Source organism: Dermacentor andersoni, chromosome 1 (assembly GCF_023375885.2).
Source record: "Dermacentor andersoni chromosome 1, qqDerAnde1_hic_scaffold, whole genome shotgun sequence".
Lineage (NCBI taxonomy): Eukaryota > Metazoa > Arthropoda > Arachnida > Ixodida > Ixodidae > Dermacentor > Dermacentor andersoni.
The window spans coordinates 386,045,174-386,063,599 of NC_092814.1; the positions used below are offsets into that span (position 1 = coordinate 386,045,174).

The 18,426-nt window shown below is 47.2% G+C and overlaps 1 protein-coding gene across 2 annotated transcripts in view; it reads right to left on the minus strand.

Moving 5' to 3' along the window:
- LOC126518601 (TATA-box-binding protein-like) overlaps positions 1-10,358 on the minus strand; it is a 197,656-nt gene extending 187,298 nt beyond the window's left edge. Inside the window, exon 1 of one of the 2 annotated variants that reach the window (XM_050168379.3) lies at positions 9,368-10,086. In XM_050168379.3, coding sequence (XP_050024336.1) covers positions 9,368-9,811 — 444 coding nt within the window. In that variant the 5' untranslated portion in view covers positions 9,812-10,086. Of the gene's footprint in view, positions 1-9,367 lie in introns of both variants that reach the window. The other variant, XM_055064963.1, reaches the window with a different exon arrangement.
- Between the last annotated feature and the right edge of the window lie 8,068 nt (positions 10,359-18,426).

An 18,426-nucleotide genomic window follows, 5' to 3' on the forward strand; every position in this document is an offset into this window, starting at 1 on the left:
GCAACATGTTACATTGCTGGCTTTATATATTGCACTGGGTACAGTGAAATGTTGCTGCTTGCACAATATTCAACTAAACATGGTAGCCATGCTAATGTGTCCATGCAGAACACAACTCATCCACTACTATGGACTACAGTGGAATCTCGATAAACGAAAATCGCTTCGAAACTGCCGCTTAAATAGGACACCATCCTGATAATTGGTTGGCTCTCTGCAATGTCTCTCAGTAAATATAATGCCTGGTAAATGGAACCAATTTCCCTGGCACCTTGAGGCTCCATTTAAAGAGCACCCACTGTAAAAATATAGGGGGGATCGTGTTTGGAACTTTCGTAAATGTAGTCTTAAACAAAACCGCATTTCAGTGGGAGCGAAATGCAAAAGCACCCATGTACTTAGACAGGTGCATGTTAAAGAACCCCAGGTTGTCCAAATTAATTCGGGGTTACTCGCTATGGCATGTGTCATAATCAGAAGGTGGGTTCTGGTTCGTAAAATGCAATAATTTTTAATAGCTTGCTCAGAAATCCAGCACTAAATTATGTAGCTTGTTTGTGTGATGAGCCCCATTTCTTAATTTAGTACTTTGACATTTATCATATTTGTGTGCTAGTCCATGCAAAATACCACTGATCGGCCTCATTATACAAGCCACTGTTAATTAGGAATGGCTTAGTCAAGCAACTTAATCTTACAGCACAAACACCTAAGACGAACCACAAAAGGAAGATACGACACACACTGGTGCTAACAACTTTATTTCTTCGTCATCGATGCAATATAAACCCTAGGCCACACTACCGCGCAGGCACTCAGATTACATTACAGAGATCTGCCAAATTATCACATACGCAAGCGTAGGAAGTCAAATTCAGATGGATGCAGGGACAAAGATATCTTACTAATGCAATTATCTCCCTGCCTTTCTTGTGGTAGGCCTCTAAGGCAAGCCGCACATGCTCATTCTTGCTTTTGCCAAGAATCGACGTCCCATCAAGTTGTGCCTCACAATTGTTGCAAGAGTTTATATGCGCACCAAGGTGCGCTCCTCTATCTACATTTTTGTTTACTTGTTGCGCATGTTCCCTGAGTCGCTCATTGACGCAATGCCCTATCTAGCCAAGCTATGTCTTACCACATGAGAGTGAATGGTATAAACCACGCCGACCGCGCACAACACGTATGAAGCATCATGCCGAATTTGGCATCCTCCTCTGCCCTCTCCGCAGGTGCGGGAGCATAGCTTTAAAAGCTTGTTCGGTGCAGAAAACGCCAAAGGAACACTATACCTGCAAGCAATTTTCTTGAGTTGATAGATGACCTTATGTGTTTAAGGGACCACGCAGGGAACATGCACAAAAAGTAAACAAAAATGTAGATAGAAGAGTTCACATTGTTGCGCTTATAAACTCTTGCAAAAATTGTGAGGCACGACTTGATGGGACGTCGATTCTTGGCAAAAGCATGAATGAGCTTGCGCGGCTTGCCTTAGAGGCCTACCACATAAAAAGGCAAAATGATAATTGCATCAGTGACATAGCTTTGTCCCTGCACCCATCTGAATTTGAGTTCCTACGTTTGCATATGTGATAATTTGGGAGATCTCTGTAATGTAATGTGTGTGCCTGTGCAGTTGTGTGGCCTAGGGCATATATATGCATCGACGTCGAAGAAATAAAGAAGTTGTCAGTTAGCGCCAGCGTGTGTTGTATCTGCCTTTTGCGGTTCGTCTTAGGTGTTTGCGCTGTAAGTTTTAAGTTCAGAATTATGTACCAACTAGGCCAAATTAAGTTTTACTCTTAGTCAAGCGAGCTCAATATATAGTCTGTGCAAAAGTGTGGAGTGTCAGTACAAAGTAACAGTTCAAACACATGGCTCTGTAGTTACAGTTCAGTGTGAAAGGAGATAAGATTTCTTAGCATTTCTTTCATTTACTAATTTCATTGTGTTAGGACATGTAGAATACTAGCAACTGACATGCTTACAATGTACAGTGCTCTTCTTTAAAATCCAGACAATTGTTTTACTGGGGCAGAAATGTGCTTTCTTTTGGGCCCGGAAGTGAACATATTATATTTCTTACATTTCGTGTAAAATAAATTTTCTTCACTGTCAGTGTGTGTCTCGTGCATTTTTCCTTTCAGCAAGTAGCAACTGCTCTCGAAGGCGTTTGCTGGCCTCGGAGGCACTGCCGATAAGCTAGGACGACTGAATAAAAGCTTTGCAAAGAGGGGCTCTGTGATCAGCGAAAGGGAAAAAAAAATGAAGACGTGCGGTGACGGGTTCATTCGCCATTGGACCACGTGTGCGCGTGACTTGGTCGATTCAGCGGTGGCCCTGTGCCGTCGATTGGACCACGTGTGGCGAGCCCGCGGCGAAATGCTTCGTGGCGGTACGCCGCGCCTATGCAGCAGCAGACGGAACACCGCAGGCCAAGGTGTCGGATGCCGGCGTTCGCTCCGAGCAGGTGCGACGCCTGCTCGGGCGGCAGCTCACGGACGGCCGAGTTCCCTTGAGCCTTGATCGCCGGCGTTCGACATTTCGGCCTGCGGTGTTCCGTCTGGTACTGCGTAAGCGCGTGACCCGCGCCATCATGCGTTTCGCTACGAGCTTGCCGCACCTAAACTAAAATGCCTTTAATTCCTTCACAATACTCCCATTGTACCTCCCAGTCAAATAGGGGGGGAGGGTGAAGTGGGCGTATTACGTACCCCCGTTGTGTGCCCAATTAATGCCCACGTCAATGGGAGTTTTATCGTACGCCCTTTCAATGGGAGCAAAAAGATGTACAAAAGGGAATGCGCTAGAGGACAAGCAAAAAACGCCCATCTGGGTGTTTTTTTGTTTACAGTGTATGAAATACTTCTTACAGTGAACCCGTGACAGCGACAGCACCGCCGGTGTGACGCCTTCACTATGCGAGAATCCTATAATCTCGCGGCCCTGGTCTACATTACGCCATTCAAACGCGTGATGCCCAATGCAAACGGGATGAACGTATACTGGCCTCATGTGTGCATGAAAGTGAGCCCTAACGACAATGAGGCAGTGTGCACGAATATATAAAAAAAAGATGAGGAAGTGGGCACTTTCCAAAATGCCGAGGGAATGGGTCTAACTCAATCGGCTACTCAGGCAGGGGAACGTCTTCTAGTCCCGAAATGTTCTCATAATCTCACTTTAGGTTTAATTAAAGAACTTCAACGCCAAACGCACTCGTTTGGTCGTTCCTTAATGGAGAAGTGCGGCCAACCGATTTGAAATATTGTAACGGCGGTTACAAGCCCCTTCCGAAGAGAGCCTTCGTAGTCGAAATTACTGCTTCTAGTCTTTTCTAAACGAACGATGACTGAATTGCCCACATATTGCAAACAACCTGGAACAACGCTAGACGACTATGAGAGATGTTATTTTTTATCTTTTGTTTTCATCGCACTCAGAAACACATTAAAAATATTTATCTAAAAGCATAATGCGAAGGCTCTCGCCTTTGAACATGTAGAATACAATTGTAAAAGGTAATTTCGAAGATTAGGAAAATTTTTATACTATAATGCGCTGCATGGAAGCCAGGCAGTTTCGCCCAGGCCACCGCATTTACTCGTACGAAGTGCCGTACCACGGCGGCCGCAAGACGACCTCGCAGCTGGTAGAACAAACGCTGCACTAGTTATTCACGAGCCCTGTTATCAAAGCATGCTTGAGAGTAAGAGACATGCTTCCTTCGCGCTCTTTACCCTCGGCGCAAGCGAGCAGCGGCACGCACCAGCGGCGGCAGCGCCGCGATAGCGGAGCGCAGCCGCTCCACGGCCGTTCACGGTGGGTTCAAATTTTTGACCAAGACTGTACCTACTCTGGCTGAGTGTGGCTTCTCAAACGCAACCACTCCCGTTAGAATCGAGAAATGTTCTTCCGAGCTGCGCCTCTCAGGACGCTGAGCGAGTGGCTAAATTTAGCTCCGATTGCGTCATCCGTGGTGCGAAAACGGCGTCATCTGTGAATGCGCAATGTGAATGATCGAGCAATGGCTTCGTTCCACTAGACAGTGATACCAATGAAATGCATGTCGGTAAAACCGTTGCATATACATATCAGCAATAAAAATCCGAGGACACCAAATCACTTGAGTTGTGAATGCGAAAGCAGTAATGTCCAGTTGAACGCATTCGAGCATTTCTTCGAGTTATGACAGAGAAGGGAAGAGATAATGTTTAATGGCAGAAAGGCGGAGAGGTCGGCCTGAGTGAAGTGCCTCTAGCCTGCTACTGCACGCTGGGGAAGGGGTTTGGGGAATAACAGAGGTGGGATGAAAAGAGGAAAGAGGGTGGTGGTACGGCAAATACGATGAGGGCTGCGCATCATACTGTATCTGTGCATTGTGTACGTGTACACTTCACACCACAGCACAGTCATCTTAGCGAGCAAAGTTAGAAGTTACTGCAATGTAGCCAGGAGACTGTCTATAGCGTTCATAATTTTAACCGCTGTTAGCGCCACTGGCGTATTTAATGCGGACAGTAGCAGCTGCAGGGCGGCGATTATTTGTCGCAGCATGGTTTTTGATAACAGAGTCCGATGGTGCCATCTGATTGCACTGTCCTTGCTCGCGCTGACAGTCTAAGGCCCGTGTGCGCGGCGGCAAGCGTGGCCATACATTCGATTCCGGGCTTGCGCAGCTGGCTTGAAGCAATGGTTTAGAGAGATTTATCGATGCCAATTCAACTACCTTCTCCTGGACCTGCGGAATTGGAGCCAGGGAGCTCTCGTTTGGACCTACAGCTTGCCCACGCCGAATACGCGTTGGTCTCCTCCGCTGTTGCACTAACGCTGCCGCCTCCTTGTGGGACATGCTTGTTTTGTTCATTCTTCGAGTTATGAACTCCCCGCGGGCAAGCCAGCGCGTTGAGAGGCTCGGCCAACGCCTCCTAGATAGCACAAGGCAGTTGCATATCAATCCGTGACGTCATGCTAGCTTGCCCCACTGCCATAGAATCTATTAGGGACGCTCTCGAGTAAAACGCAGTGATTTTGACGTCACCCCTTTCGTCCCGCCTGTCCAAGTAGCATGACGTCATAAAGCAGAGTGCACAGGCCTGGTATTAAGGAAGTCTAGTCCAGTGTGTAAAACACTCGGCCTCAGAGCATGGGGTCGTAGCTTCTAAACTCACTGCCGCCAACGTTTTTCCTTTCTAATTTATTCTGTTGTCTTATAGATTGATTTCTTTATGGCGATTACCGGAACGCAGTTAGAACCCAGGCGACATCACGCGTGGGCTTCTGAGGGCGAAAAGCAGGGATGCCCTCACGCAAAAGCTGGTGTGCCACCAGTGGGCCATTTTTCGCTTTCTGCTAAGTAGAGGCGGGCACGGGACGTGGCTTCGCCGTCAACGGGATTTTAGGCGCCGTTCCTCTGCTGCAGACTCGGGCTCTTTCGCTCAATTGGCCTTTTGATGCTTTGGTATCAATATTATAATGCGTTTTTGTTGCAGCCGCCTTTAGCAAGTGGGTTCTATGGCCGATTTTAAAGACGTTTCAACTAAAGAAACAAAAACAGGTGTGCCGTACAGAAATTATTACACCGATTGTAAACGGTAAGTACTAACGCATTTATTAAAATTTAAACAAGTTATGTTGCCTCTCTGAGAGGACCTGGCCAGCCGCATGCTGCCTCTAGGATGACGACAGTGGACGTCAGCATGAATTGATTAAATAATCGGACAGCAGCCCGGAAGCAGCGTAGGATATGTTGCCCACCACGAATATTTATCAGGCAGTCCACGCTCAGTAAATGAGAGCTTTCAGAATCCGCCCCTTTCGGAATGCCGTCGCCACGATCAGCATTCCAACCTGCAATGCCCACGCGATGAAGCGTCACAACGGGCGAACTTGTGTCTCTAGCGACCCTTGCGAGAACTACGCGGAGGAATTGAAAGGCTGGACAAGGGAATGAGGGCACAGGCCGCAGTCGAAATGAACGAACTCGGTCCTGGCGGAGCACACTGCAGGACGCTTACAGCCACGACTATTACATAACGAACGCATGTGCTGAGGCTAGCCAAGTTGCGTTGGCTGCAATGGGCGAGCGCGAGATAGGCTGTTACTTCATTCGCTGCCACCGATATTTTAAGGCAACAACCAGTCAGGTAAGATGAAATGGGTAGCGGCGTCGACAATAAGGTTTGTTGTAGGCGAGACAACTTCTGGATTGAGATTTACGCTATCCTTGGCAGTCGATGCAGCTTCTACCATTTCATCACGTAGAATACAAGATAATCAGTTCTTGGTTGAAAATAACGTACGATGCGTACGGACACATAAGTAGTTAGTGGCGAAATATGCGTTGTGAGGTGATGGTACACTTACGTCTCTGGTAAAGTAACATGTGCTGCACAGCAGCTACACGTTGACAGTGATCGCATATACGCGAGTAATTTTTCGCGCCACGCACATTGTCTCCTGCATGATGTGGGCGTGCTTATTATGGCGCAGCAAATTTACCACTCTGCTATCATGACATAAATGTCGTTGATGAAGAAGTACGCCTTTGCAATGGTTTAATATTGATAAGCGAGCGTCGATCGCAGGGATTGCCTGCAGCCACGTTTAGGCGTTGCGATAACGACGACAGAACTCGCCAGCGCAGGAGGCGGCTTCCAGCATATTTAACAGCGGTTTTCCCTTCAGGAGTGCCACTACTAGGCAGCTGTCGTCCTTCGCATTTAGCGCATGCACGTTATTATTAAAAATTCCAAGGGTATACAGCGGAGCGGGTAATTAGATTTCAGTGTGCATTATCGTACTGTAGGATGGCCGCATTCACGCCGGTGGACGTCAAAGAATAAATACGTCCGAAATGCTATGAGGTTGTCCCATTAGCAAGTGCAACTTATGAGGCGGAGTAGGTTACATTATGTCATTTTATTGCCTCGGTTCCAAGCCGCCAGTCCTTGCTATGGCTAGTGGCGTTGGGGTGACGGCATCAGGTCGTAACAGACTGTAGGCCTTTATATAGACATATACATTGTGCGCCCTTGGCACGGCAGCATCATCGAATGTTTGTATCGTAGCAACCATAGGGTATCGTCGTCTTGGTATTCAAGGATGGGCCGTGCGGAATGAAGTGGGCACCACGTTCAGTCATAATTTCATTGCCACAAATCAGAGCTACCTTGAACAGCCAAACTACGTGCTCGTTTGATGTTAAAATTTGAAAAAAATTGTGTCTCTATAACATGTTTTCTCAAGGTTTTTCCTCAGAACGGCGGTGCCAGAAATAACTAATTGGAAAAGATAAACTACCAAATCAGTTGCTGTAAAACATGGAAACTGCGACTTTATGGAAGGGTGCGTTAAAATGTTTTTTAATGAACAAAAATTGTGCGCAAGAATTTTCAGTCCGACAATTCTTTGACAATACATGTTATAATGTAGCTGCATGCAGAGTAAATCCTATGCCCTGTGAAATCCTTGCACCTGTCTCTTTCTTTTTCTCCTCAAAAATTGAATGACGTGGCTGTGATGACGCTGTCTCCCATGTTCAGAATGATACGCTGTAACAAGAGTGATAGGTTATTTTTACGTCGCTATCAATAAACATGTTTACGTGCATCTTGCAATGCTTGTTTCAAGGTGAAACGTAGTTCATTCACGGCACACATGGCCGAGCTTCAACAATTCGTGTCCACGTTTGCGCAATGGTTCACTGCATTTATCGAGATATGCAGATTTCATACAGCACCGACATGTCATTGTGGTGTAAGGGCATGCGAGGACAACACATACGCTACCATAAATGACATCATTTTTCCCTATTCCACGCAAAGTGGGCAGGGACAGAAAAGGGGGAGGGGAGTGGAATGCGTAGGTGTGTCGGTAGCTGGTTGTATCGAAGTGTTCATTTGTAACTTCTACAATGTGGACCATTTCTGATTTTGCTTTCAGTTTCCTCTTCTGCCTGCTTACAAGCGATTACTGTATTTATCCGTGCATATGTGTCTTTGGAGACCTGACACCAATACGCACAGGACGGAAAAAGGTGTCCACTCCGGAGACTGGGAGGATTGTGTGCAGGTGGAAAGCGGAAGGGCAGAGGCCCAGGAAGGTGCTGACAAGATCGCGACGAAAAAAAAAGGAAGAAAAAAATGCCATTTAGAGGGCTACCAAGAGGGCTACCCTGCAGACGTTGAAGTCATGCGTGAGAACAGAGATGCAGAAGCCCTTGGGGGCCAGGTCCTCCACCAGGGTGTGGAGTGTGTTGGGTGGTTCATGGCTAAAAACGTTCATGAAAAAATGAAGCTAAGGTTTGTACATAATTGGCAGTCGCTTGCGCATTGCATAAATAAAACGCAGAAGCCAGTGTCCCGCATCTCGACATTCGAGCAGCGAGGTTCAGCGGTTGCGCCGGCTATCGGGTAGTCGGCCAGCGAAGGAAGGGCAAAGAGACGGAGAGTCATCAGGGGAATGTAGGGTGTAGCCTTGGCGGGAAAGGAAGGCGAAAGGAGAGGAGCTTGTCGTCACCACCACTTTTGTTGTGTGTTTTGCAGTTTAGGCCATCCAACGCCCGGAGAAGAATTCATACCAATTGTAGGCCTGACGTTATTGCGACGGGATTAGACATGACTGATGGGAGACACAGATTTTTCCACCTCCTGTTCACAGCACTGCAGGTGCATTTTGCGCAGAGCCACAAATCAATAACGGTGATAATCCTGGGAAACATTAGCACCGTCAATAAGGAAACTAATATGCGTGCGTTAATATGATCCACAGATGTAATTGTGGCTGCCGGGCTTAGGTACAAGTAAGGTCAGAAGCTGCGTCCATGAAGTCACTTGAAAACTACCCATACTGTTACTCACACCGGGTGTCTTAAGCCGGCGTAAGGCAGTTTAGAAAAAACGAACTGCACGAGTGTTGACTGCTTAGTAACACCTCCAAACCAATAATTAGATTCAATGGAAAGGCTTCTGCTTCCGCAGCAACGCGCGTTGAGCTTGCAGCGTACTGAACATGTAAATAGCTATATTCATTAATTAAAGTATAATGCATTACCCGCCGATATTCGCCCTATTGAGCACTTGAACTCGACGACGTACGTCGAGCTTCAAGCTATGCGTCGTATCTGTGCAATAGGTAGACATCAACGGCAACCAAAACGAAACAAAAAAAGAGAAAATGACAAAAGGCCGTACAGTTTTCAAACCCTTGAGTACATCGACGTAGATAAAACTCCTTTTTCAGAGGTACTAAAGAATACGCACTCATACGGAAACTGTATGGTTTCGCCTATCGGCGGAGGGCAGTTTCTAAATAGGAGCTCGCCATACCGTGTTAGAAAATGTCGACCATGAGTCCAGACGTTTACCTGAAGTTTGGCCCCTGGCTCCTCGATCAAGCGAACAGTAATGGGTGTCACAGAAGGCGCTGCCGTGAATCTGGAACCATCCTGGACATTAGGGGAAGCCCGTTCTGGTGTTTGTTCGGCGGGAGCAATTTGCAATGGGGGTGCCCTAAGTGTTTGTTCCTTGGAACTCTCTTCAGCGGTGCCTGTGTCCTCAGCAGAATCCGCAAGCTTCGACGCAGTCGGTGGAAGCTCGGCAGCTGGAGAAGACTCGGAAAATTGCAGTGCGAGTTCTTGCAGATGCCGCTCTTCAGCCGCGTCGTAGACGTGTGACGACGTCGTCCGACTGACGCTCTGCTGGACGTTCCGAGCGTCATCTATGTCTGGCTTCCGATTTGGCTTCGAAGTCGTTGATGTTGCCGCGACGACGACGTCGGGGCCTGGGACATCTGTTCCTTGCACACTCATTTAACTGAGGAATCCCCGCACAGAGCCACAACCACTGAAACGCCCTGCAGTCAAATGGCCACACCCAAGAAGGGATGTATTATCGCGCCGAGCTTTATTCGGTGGCGTCCGGCGTCCGTTCTCACTACGGATTTCACGGGCGCATGCTCGCCTCTAGCCTTGCAGCGATAGTTCACCCCGATAGTGCGACGCGCTTCGTCCGCGTGACGAAATCTTTCACTTAGCCTGGTTGGTAAGACACTGCGCACACCGCGCTGCATGTGCAGATCATTTGGTTCGCTTTCGGCCCTGCCCTGAAAACGGGCGCTTTCGATTACAGCGAATATGGTTTTATGGGCAGGATATCTAGTTATCGATAGTGTGTACCTAATAAATTGCACATTTCAAGTAAGGCAGTATCGAGTTCAATATTTAAAAAAAAAAAGCAAGTGCGCAAATACCAACTGTTTTGGTAAAATAATAAACCTTGATATGAAAACAGCTTTATATGAAAGCACGTGGAAAAACAAAAGTAATGTTCACACACAAGGACGATCCAACGCGCATCATCGCCGAATCGGCCAGCATGGCACGTGAAGTATGCCCATACATAAGTAAGCCATCCCTGGCCTTATCACAAAGCCTGTTGGCATTCTTAGACAATGGCGGTGCGACTAGTGAGCGGTGATGGCATCATTATTTTTCATCTTGAGATATATATATATACTATGCCATTTTCCTTCTGCTATTTTTTTTCTATAACTCCTTGTATAAGACAATAACATTTCAGTTGGCAGTAAAGGCTTTTCCTCGTTTTTTCATCGTGTGTGTCTTGTCCAGCATCGCGCTGCACCACACAGTCGATGTCTACCAATTTGTTTTCACTGAAGGACGCAATTTCTTGTAGGAATGTCGAGTCTCTCAACATCTCAACGTCCACGTTGAATTGATGGAAAGTTGTGTGAGCTTCTGTTTTAAAAATATCTTTTTGCGACTAATTTATTTGCTACACATTACGATTGCCACTTCAGTGCGTGCACTATACTCACAGCATGGGTCGGAAATTTACCGTTGCATGTTCTTTACATTAGTAAAAATGTGAATTTCACAGTGACTTTCGATTTATGCTCTGCTTGAGCACCAGTGGCCTTCGCATTAAATGGAGGATCCATAAATCATGAAGTGTATGTCCTGTTACACTCGTCTTATTGGGATCAGCAATTTTAGCGTACTTCAAAACGATCTATCTATCTATCTATCTATCTATCTATCTATCTATCTATCTATCTATCTATCTATCTATCTATCTATCTATCTATCTATCTATCTATCTATCTATCTATCTATCTATTTAGCCTCTCACACTGACGGAATGGCCCAAGTCGCCGACCATACTAGGGCCAATAGGTATGTGCTGGGGTGGTCGTGATGCAGTCATGGCCGTTTCATTGTCGTCCTTCTAGCTTCATGATTTGCCTCTCGTATTGTTGTCGTTACGCCTTCTACGCTAACGCAGTAGCCCAAGTCGTCTAACAGCTTGGCCCACAAGAGAGAGAGAGAGAGAGAGGAAAGCCATGAAGGTTTGCCAAGATGCGAGTTTTCGGTTTGCCACCCTGCACAGGTATGAGGAAACAGGGGTTGGAAAGAGGGCAAAGCTGTTTCCTCGCGATCCTGATGCCGTCGTAGACGTTGTATCGTCGTCATTCCAGCTTTATCATCCAGCTCTAGTCATGTCGTCAAGGCATCGTCGCCATGCAGGCTTCGTGATGCAGTCGTCATGACACCATTGCCGCCAGGCGCTCGTAGTCACAGTGTTGTCCTCGCAGCGGTGTCACGCTATCGTCATCATGCATTTGTTTTTATACAGTCGTCGCGTTGCCATCGCGGTCGTTCCATCGTCGTCATTCTGATTTCGACATCCGGGTCTCGTAATGCCGTCCTAATGCCGTCTCGTAATGCCGGCATCACGACTACAGAGTAGTCGTGATGCCATTGTCATCATGCTGTCTTCTACAGACCGCCTTCGTCGATCCATCACCGTCATTTGTTCCTCCTAATTCTCTCTCAATCACGCGGTCCTATTTCGATCGTGATGATGCCGCCATTGTCATGGGGTCGTCCTCACTGCGTAGTCTTCAGACCGTAGCTCTCCTGTATTCGCTGTCATTTATTGAAATTATGGTGTTTTGCGTGCCAAAACCACGATCTGATTATGAGGCATACAATAGTGGGGGACTCCACAATAATTTCGAGCACCTGGGGCTCTTCATTAACCGGAGCCTAAATCTAAGGACGCGGGTGGTCTTCGCATTTTGCCGCTATCGAAATGCGGTCGCCGTGTCCTATCGCTGTCACACAAATGTCGTCATGCCATTGTGGTGGCGCTGTCGCCGTCACGCAGTTGTCATACCCCTTCATCACGCAGTTGTCGTCATGCACTCTCCGGCATTCCATTGCCCTCATGTCGTTGTCTTTATGCTATTGTCGCTATACCATCGTCCAAATTTTAGTAATCATCATCTCATTCTTGTCACACCATTGTCGTCATACCACCTTTGTCGTTCTGTTGACCTTATTCCTTCTTCGTGATTCCATCGTCGCCACTACGTCGGCGCCGTACGGTCGTCATCATGCTGTCGTGCTCGTGAGCGACTTTAGCAAGCGAGTGCCTTCGCAGATTTGTACGGCACCCGAACATGTCGCTAATAGCAGATGCAACGGAAGTCTCAAAATGAACACTACATATCTTAAATCAACTTAAGAAATGCTGTTTGTTGCTTTTGCTCGTATGCTTGTTGTATCGCTCGCCGACAGTCATCGTGAAATGCGTTTCTGGCATAATTTTTGATTTCGGTACTGTTGCATCCTTTGACAGAATTCATTGATATTTTAGAAGATTCAATACCAGTTGTAGGATAGAAACGCTTGTAAATTTAACTTAACGTTAACGCATCTACATCATCAGCAAATATGAAGCAAGTCTCGTACACGTTGGTAACTGAACTTTCTACTCTTCGCGCGTGGGCCGCCACTGCCGCGTAATTTTTTCCAGCCATGGTAGTGCCGGCCACTACAGGCTCGTAATGTTTCCCGTTCGAAGCGGATTTTCATATTTCTGTGGTAGAAACTTCGGGATGGAAGTGGGAATGCTAAACTGCAATGGCTCTTAGGAACACCTTCCTTGGGAACATTGGCTTAGGAAACAAAATGTGCACTGAGCTCCTGTTACAAAGATTTTGGAAGGCCCAGATTTATCACTAAATGACGGTGATGGCGCATTTTACATCAAAGGTGCCCACTGGCAGTATTTTCTAGAAACATTTTTATCAGGCGAGGAGGAAAGGGCGCGTGGCGAGCCTCGCCTCCTCTCTGGCTTGTGCGCCGCTGCTTGATTGCGTTGGCGTCGCCCACTGCGGATGGATTTGGAGATGTTCTTTCTTAGTGAAATTTACTTGATGTCAGTTCATACAAGGTCACCGAAGCACCACTGTGTAGCCTTTCGGCGCCACGGTAACTTCTGCCTGCTGAAATTTCTCTTGTCTTCGCCAACATATGCGACGCGCATCATCGGTCGTGGTTTGTGTATGTGTTTTGAACTATTATGGCTGTATCGGATTTCACTCAAAGAACAGTGGCGTCTGTGAATTGCTAGCGTGAACTGGGAAAATCTTTTGCATATTAGAACATAAGTGCGCTCGTGTACGGCCAACCTAATGCAACCCTGAAATATTTGAGCTCCAACCGTTACGAAATATTTGCGCCAGCCAACGCCACCGTTCACACGCATTTAACCCATATATGCCTAAGCTTCGACAAGTTAAAAATTCAAAAAGTATTTTTTCATGAAAAACCTACCGGGTGCTTATAATGTAGTATCAACAGTTTCCTGATGAAACTTTTTACTCCGAAGCTGCCTATATATGGCTAGGATATGGAGAAAACAGTGTGTCTGAGATGTTGAGCAAAACAAGTTGCGGTGGTTGCTCTGCATGTTATCTTATCGACCATGTTGTGACGCATGACCTTCATGGCCATATATAAAACGTGAGATGGCGGCGCTCCTTGGTGCAAATTGGAGGGTCTAAAAGTATAAGAAAACGTAATAGCGCACCCACCAATAGTCGACTTTATCGTTGACCTAGTGGCCCCGACGAAAAGTCGACTGTATCTTTCCTGTTGGAGCGGTTTGGAATTGAGTGCTACACGGACGTCAATGCCCCATCCACGCGCCACCGGTCGTGTGAAGATTTAACGTTTGGCAAGAACGTGTCTAGCATAGCAGTACAACCGATCGCGGTGAACCACAGCGACCACAAAGCTATGGTCACTGTGCTAATAAACGAGACAAAACAAAGACGATAAAAATCACAATGTTACGAGCATGAGTTTTTATTCAATAAATATAGCAATAACCATAGAAATTAATATAGTTGTCAATATAATCATCCCAATACAGCTTCGTTGGTTATCCCTCGTCACAGCTTGAAAGGGCGCAGTTTTTTTTTGTAACTGGCAATTTTGAGCCCTCCTACGTTTAGAACGCTAACAGACAGACAGACAGACAGACAGACAGACAGACAGACAGACAGACAGACAGACAGACAGACAGACAGACAGACAGACTAATCGTAGCAAGTGAGTTTTGACTCCTCTGGGTCCCTGGACCACCGCACGGTCCCACACTACTTCGAGACGTTCATGTTCCTTTTGTTCATGAGGTCGGCAGCCCGAGCCACCGCAGTAAGCTGCGATGTCGGGTCCGTAGACGAGAGCAGGATCTCCCAGTCGTCCCAGCTTGAGACGGCGGGTTGTTCCTGCGGGGGGATCAGCAGGGCAGCCAAAAAGGAGGTGGGAGAGTGTGGCGTGAGGGTCGCCGCATAGGGAGCATGCAGGGGAGATGCCACAGTAGTGGGAAAGCAGCTGAGGGAATGGGAGAGAGCGGGTCTAGAGGCGTCTCCATAGGATCTGTTGGGAGTGGGTCAGGGAGGGGCGGGGAGGAGGGTAAGTCCGATGGTCCAAACGGGGTATTTGTGTGAGCTCCGCAAAGCTGTGCGCCCGCTCCCTCGAGAAACCCGGATGGAGGCTGTCCTGAGCCCGCAAAATTAAACCTCGAGCCAATTTATCGCCAGCCTCGTTTCCGGGGTTCCCAGAGTGAGCCGGCACCTACCGAAGCTTTACCCTGCGTGGTAAATGCTTGTTGGGGGTGTTCAACTAGTTCCAGGCAGGGGTGTGAATCCTGCCTCTGGCAAAGTTGGACAACGCCGTTTTTGAATCGCTAAAGATGTATTCAGCATCCGAAAGGGCAAGGGCTAAGGCGATGGCGGTCTCCTCTGCCTCCTCAGGTGTAGAGCCCGAGGGAAGATGGTGAGTTAGGGGTCGGAGTAGGGTTGGGTTGTAAGTAACTGCTACAGCTTCATGCGTTGTACATGCGGCGTCTACCCAAATGGCTTTTCAGACGTGTCCGTAATACTTGTGGAGAGCATTTGCGCGAGCTACGCGGCGAGAAATGTGATACTGGGGATGGACGTTTCGAGGAAGGGGTTTCACGACAAGGGGTGTATGAATCTGTCGAAGAATGGCTATAATGGTTGACTGATTAGCGGGTATGTTGATGCGAAGGGAGGCGAGGATATGGCGGCCAGTGGTGCTCGCGGCAAGTCTTAAGTACTGCGTTTGAAGGTGCGCCTCAAGTAGTTAAGGAAGCGTGTTATGCATGCTCAGTGCAATGAGTTTGGCTGTGCTACTACTGTGGGGTAGGTTTAGGGCTGCGTTAGTTGCAAGGCAGATCATGGCGTTCAAGCACTTGGTTTCCGTGTGGTTCAGCTTGAGAGATGAAGTGGCGTATAGAATGCGGCTAAGCGTAAAACCGTGTACAACATTCATGTTGTCTGCTTCGTCTAAACCCTTGTGCAGGGAAGATACGCGACGTAGAAGCTGCAACACTGATTGCGTGGAGGCCTTGAGTATTTTAAGGGTATTGTCATTGCGTCCGTAATCCTGCAGGTAGAGGCCAAAGATGCGCAAGGTGGGAGTGAGGGGGATAGGGGATCCTTGTAAAGTGATTTGGATGGGCGAGTTAGCGGCAAATTTGGGTCTAACTAGGAGGAGCGCGTATTTAGAGTTGGAACACTCGAGTCCCATAGATGATACGTGAGCGGAGATGGTGTCTGAAAAGATTTTGTGCTAAAAAACAACACACACAAGAACTACGCCGACACCACGGGCGCTACTTCAACTGTTTAGCGAGTGTGAAAGCACTCGACATATATAGCCCTCCAAAACACCGCGCATGCGTACAAGGCAAAATGGAGTACAAAGTTTTATCAGAGTAGGCGCGATAGAAACTTCAGCTCAGCCTCGTAAAAGATAATCGATGTAACACTAACAAAGTACGGACCCGCTTTCTTGGTGTAGAAGGCTTCCAATGTTTCACGCGATGTCTGATGCCTGCCTCTACCCAAAATCCTCGCATCGCGCAACCGTGGAAAACAATCGGTGAAGCCCTGCAGTGATCCACAAGTCGCTCACCTTCATTATTTTTTATACCTTTTGCATGTTCCCTAAACCCGTCGTTCACACAACGCCCCGTCTGCCCAATGTAGGATTTCCCGTAGGACAGAGGAATTTCATATACGACGTTTGTGGCACACGTTACGAAACACTGGCCGTGCTTCTGACAGCCAAGCATTTGGCTTTCGCAAGTTATGCGACGGCTTAGCTGGGCAAGCTTTTGGGGAGCGGAGAACACCACCGGTACATTATACCGGTTAGCCACTTTTTTCAGGCTGTGCGTGACTTTATGGATGTATGGGACCACTATAGGCCACTCTTTTTCTTTTCACTCTTTCGGCTTTCTTATGTGTGTTGTTTTCCGGCGCAAAATCTTTTCAGTATGCAAGATCACCAACTAGCCCAGCAGTTAACTCTTCTGGAGATGGTGTCGGCTGCTAATTGTAGAGTTTCCTCAATATACCCGTCAGAGCCATAGAACACTAAGCGAATTCACTCCTTATTCTTAGTGATAGAATGTGAAATATTTCTTCTTGACTCGGATGTCACATTTCCCACAACACACGGTAATTTTTTCAAGGCAGTGAGAACACATTGTTTGTCTTGCAGGATAAGAATGTGGTCTAATCATCCAGATCAAATTTCTTGTTTTGAGCTATCAGTTGAGCCTCTTTGCACAAAATTCTGTATAGATATAAGCGTTCTGTTACATGGCTGCTATTGGCCAGTGAAATTCGGGCAGGCCACCTTTTTCGGTTTCTACCCTGTAGTGGCACAACACATTCACACGCATCGAAAAGGTATGCAAGTAGTGAAGAATACAGCTTCTTGCTCATACAGAAATGCAGGATATTGCAATGATCTTGTGAAGTCTTTCCCATGCATCCTCATTACCTCATATAGGGTTAATATAAGAGGCTTCAACTGTTCAGCATGGCATTTTAATTGCTTTCTATCCAATGCTTTATTGTCAGATGCTTGGCTTCATCACCCTTAGCATTAGATGTCACTGCAACAGTACTCAGTAGCGGTTGCAGAGATAGACGATTACCTAACAGTAACAACCAAATCAGTAGTCGAAAGCTTGCAGCCGTAACTTGAAAATTACTTACCATGCAAAGTTTCACCAATAATGTATCAGTCCAGGAAAGACGCACCGAAGAGAGAGCGCCTGAAAGCTCTTCATCCTATCTCACGTATTATCGAAGCATCGATTAATCTGCTGTGCTTAGAGTTGGTCTCACGTACAAGAAAAGTGACTTCATTCGATAAAAATTTTTTTCAGTGCATCTATTTACACAACAGGGCTTAGTGATGAATTATCAGACATTGCCTTGGATATTATTGGCCTCAGTGAGGTTAGAACTGGTGAGGCTTGCACAGTTGTGACGAACGGCCATGGCCTCCGTCACAGAGGTCTTGCAGATGAGAATATGGGGTAAGATTTCGAATCCCCAAGGACATAGCGGGCAACATTGATGATTTATACAGCATTAACGTAATGCATAATTTCACCGACGATTACGATGTTTGCTAATGAAAATTTAGAGCGCAGCTGCTTAAGGTGTTTTGAATGCGCAATATATTATGGCAAATAATTTAATTCTGAAGGACAAAGTGCTCTTGGCGGCAGTGCTGAGCCTCTGCTCGGTCAGCTCGTTTACCAGCAGCAGCAGCAGCAGCAGCAGCAGCAGCAGCAGACGAAGCATTTCCAACGGTTACGTCGCTTATTGTTCAGAAAGAAAGCGTGAGCATGGGAGCGCGTGGCTCGCGCGGATCGCGCTCTCTAGCGTTGGCGGCGGGGCCGCAGGCGAAGTTGCGCATGCGCAGTGGGTCGGAAGCCCATGTCAGCGCTTTGTTTGCGTGCTGGCCCCATGCCTTCTCGTTCTTGACTTCGCCCAAGCAAGCAGCGCCCAGAGCGCTTTCGCGATCCCTTGGCCCGGCAAGCTACAGCATGTATATTAGCTGTATGTAATATTAAATAGTTTTAGAACAGCGTTTGCAACAAACATTGTGGGATTCTCACGCGTGCTTTTGGGACAAAGGAGTGACAAGACAGTAGTGCAAACAACCACAAGGGCATTCATTGCACCTGTCATAGACTAATGCCTGCTAGCCGAGTTGCT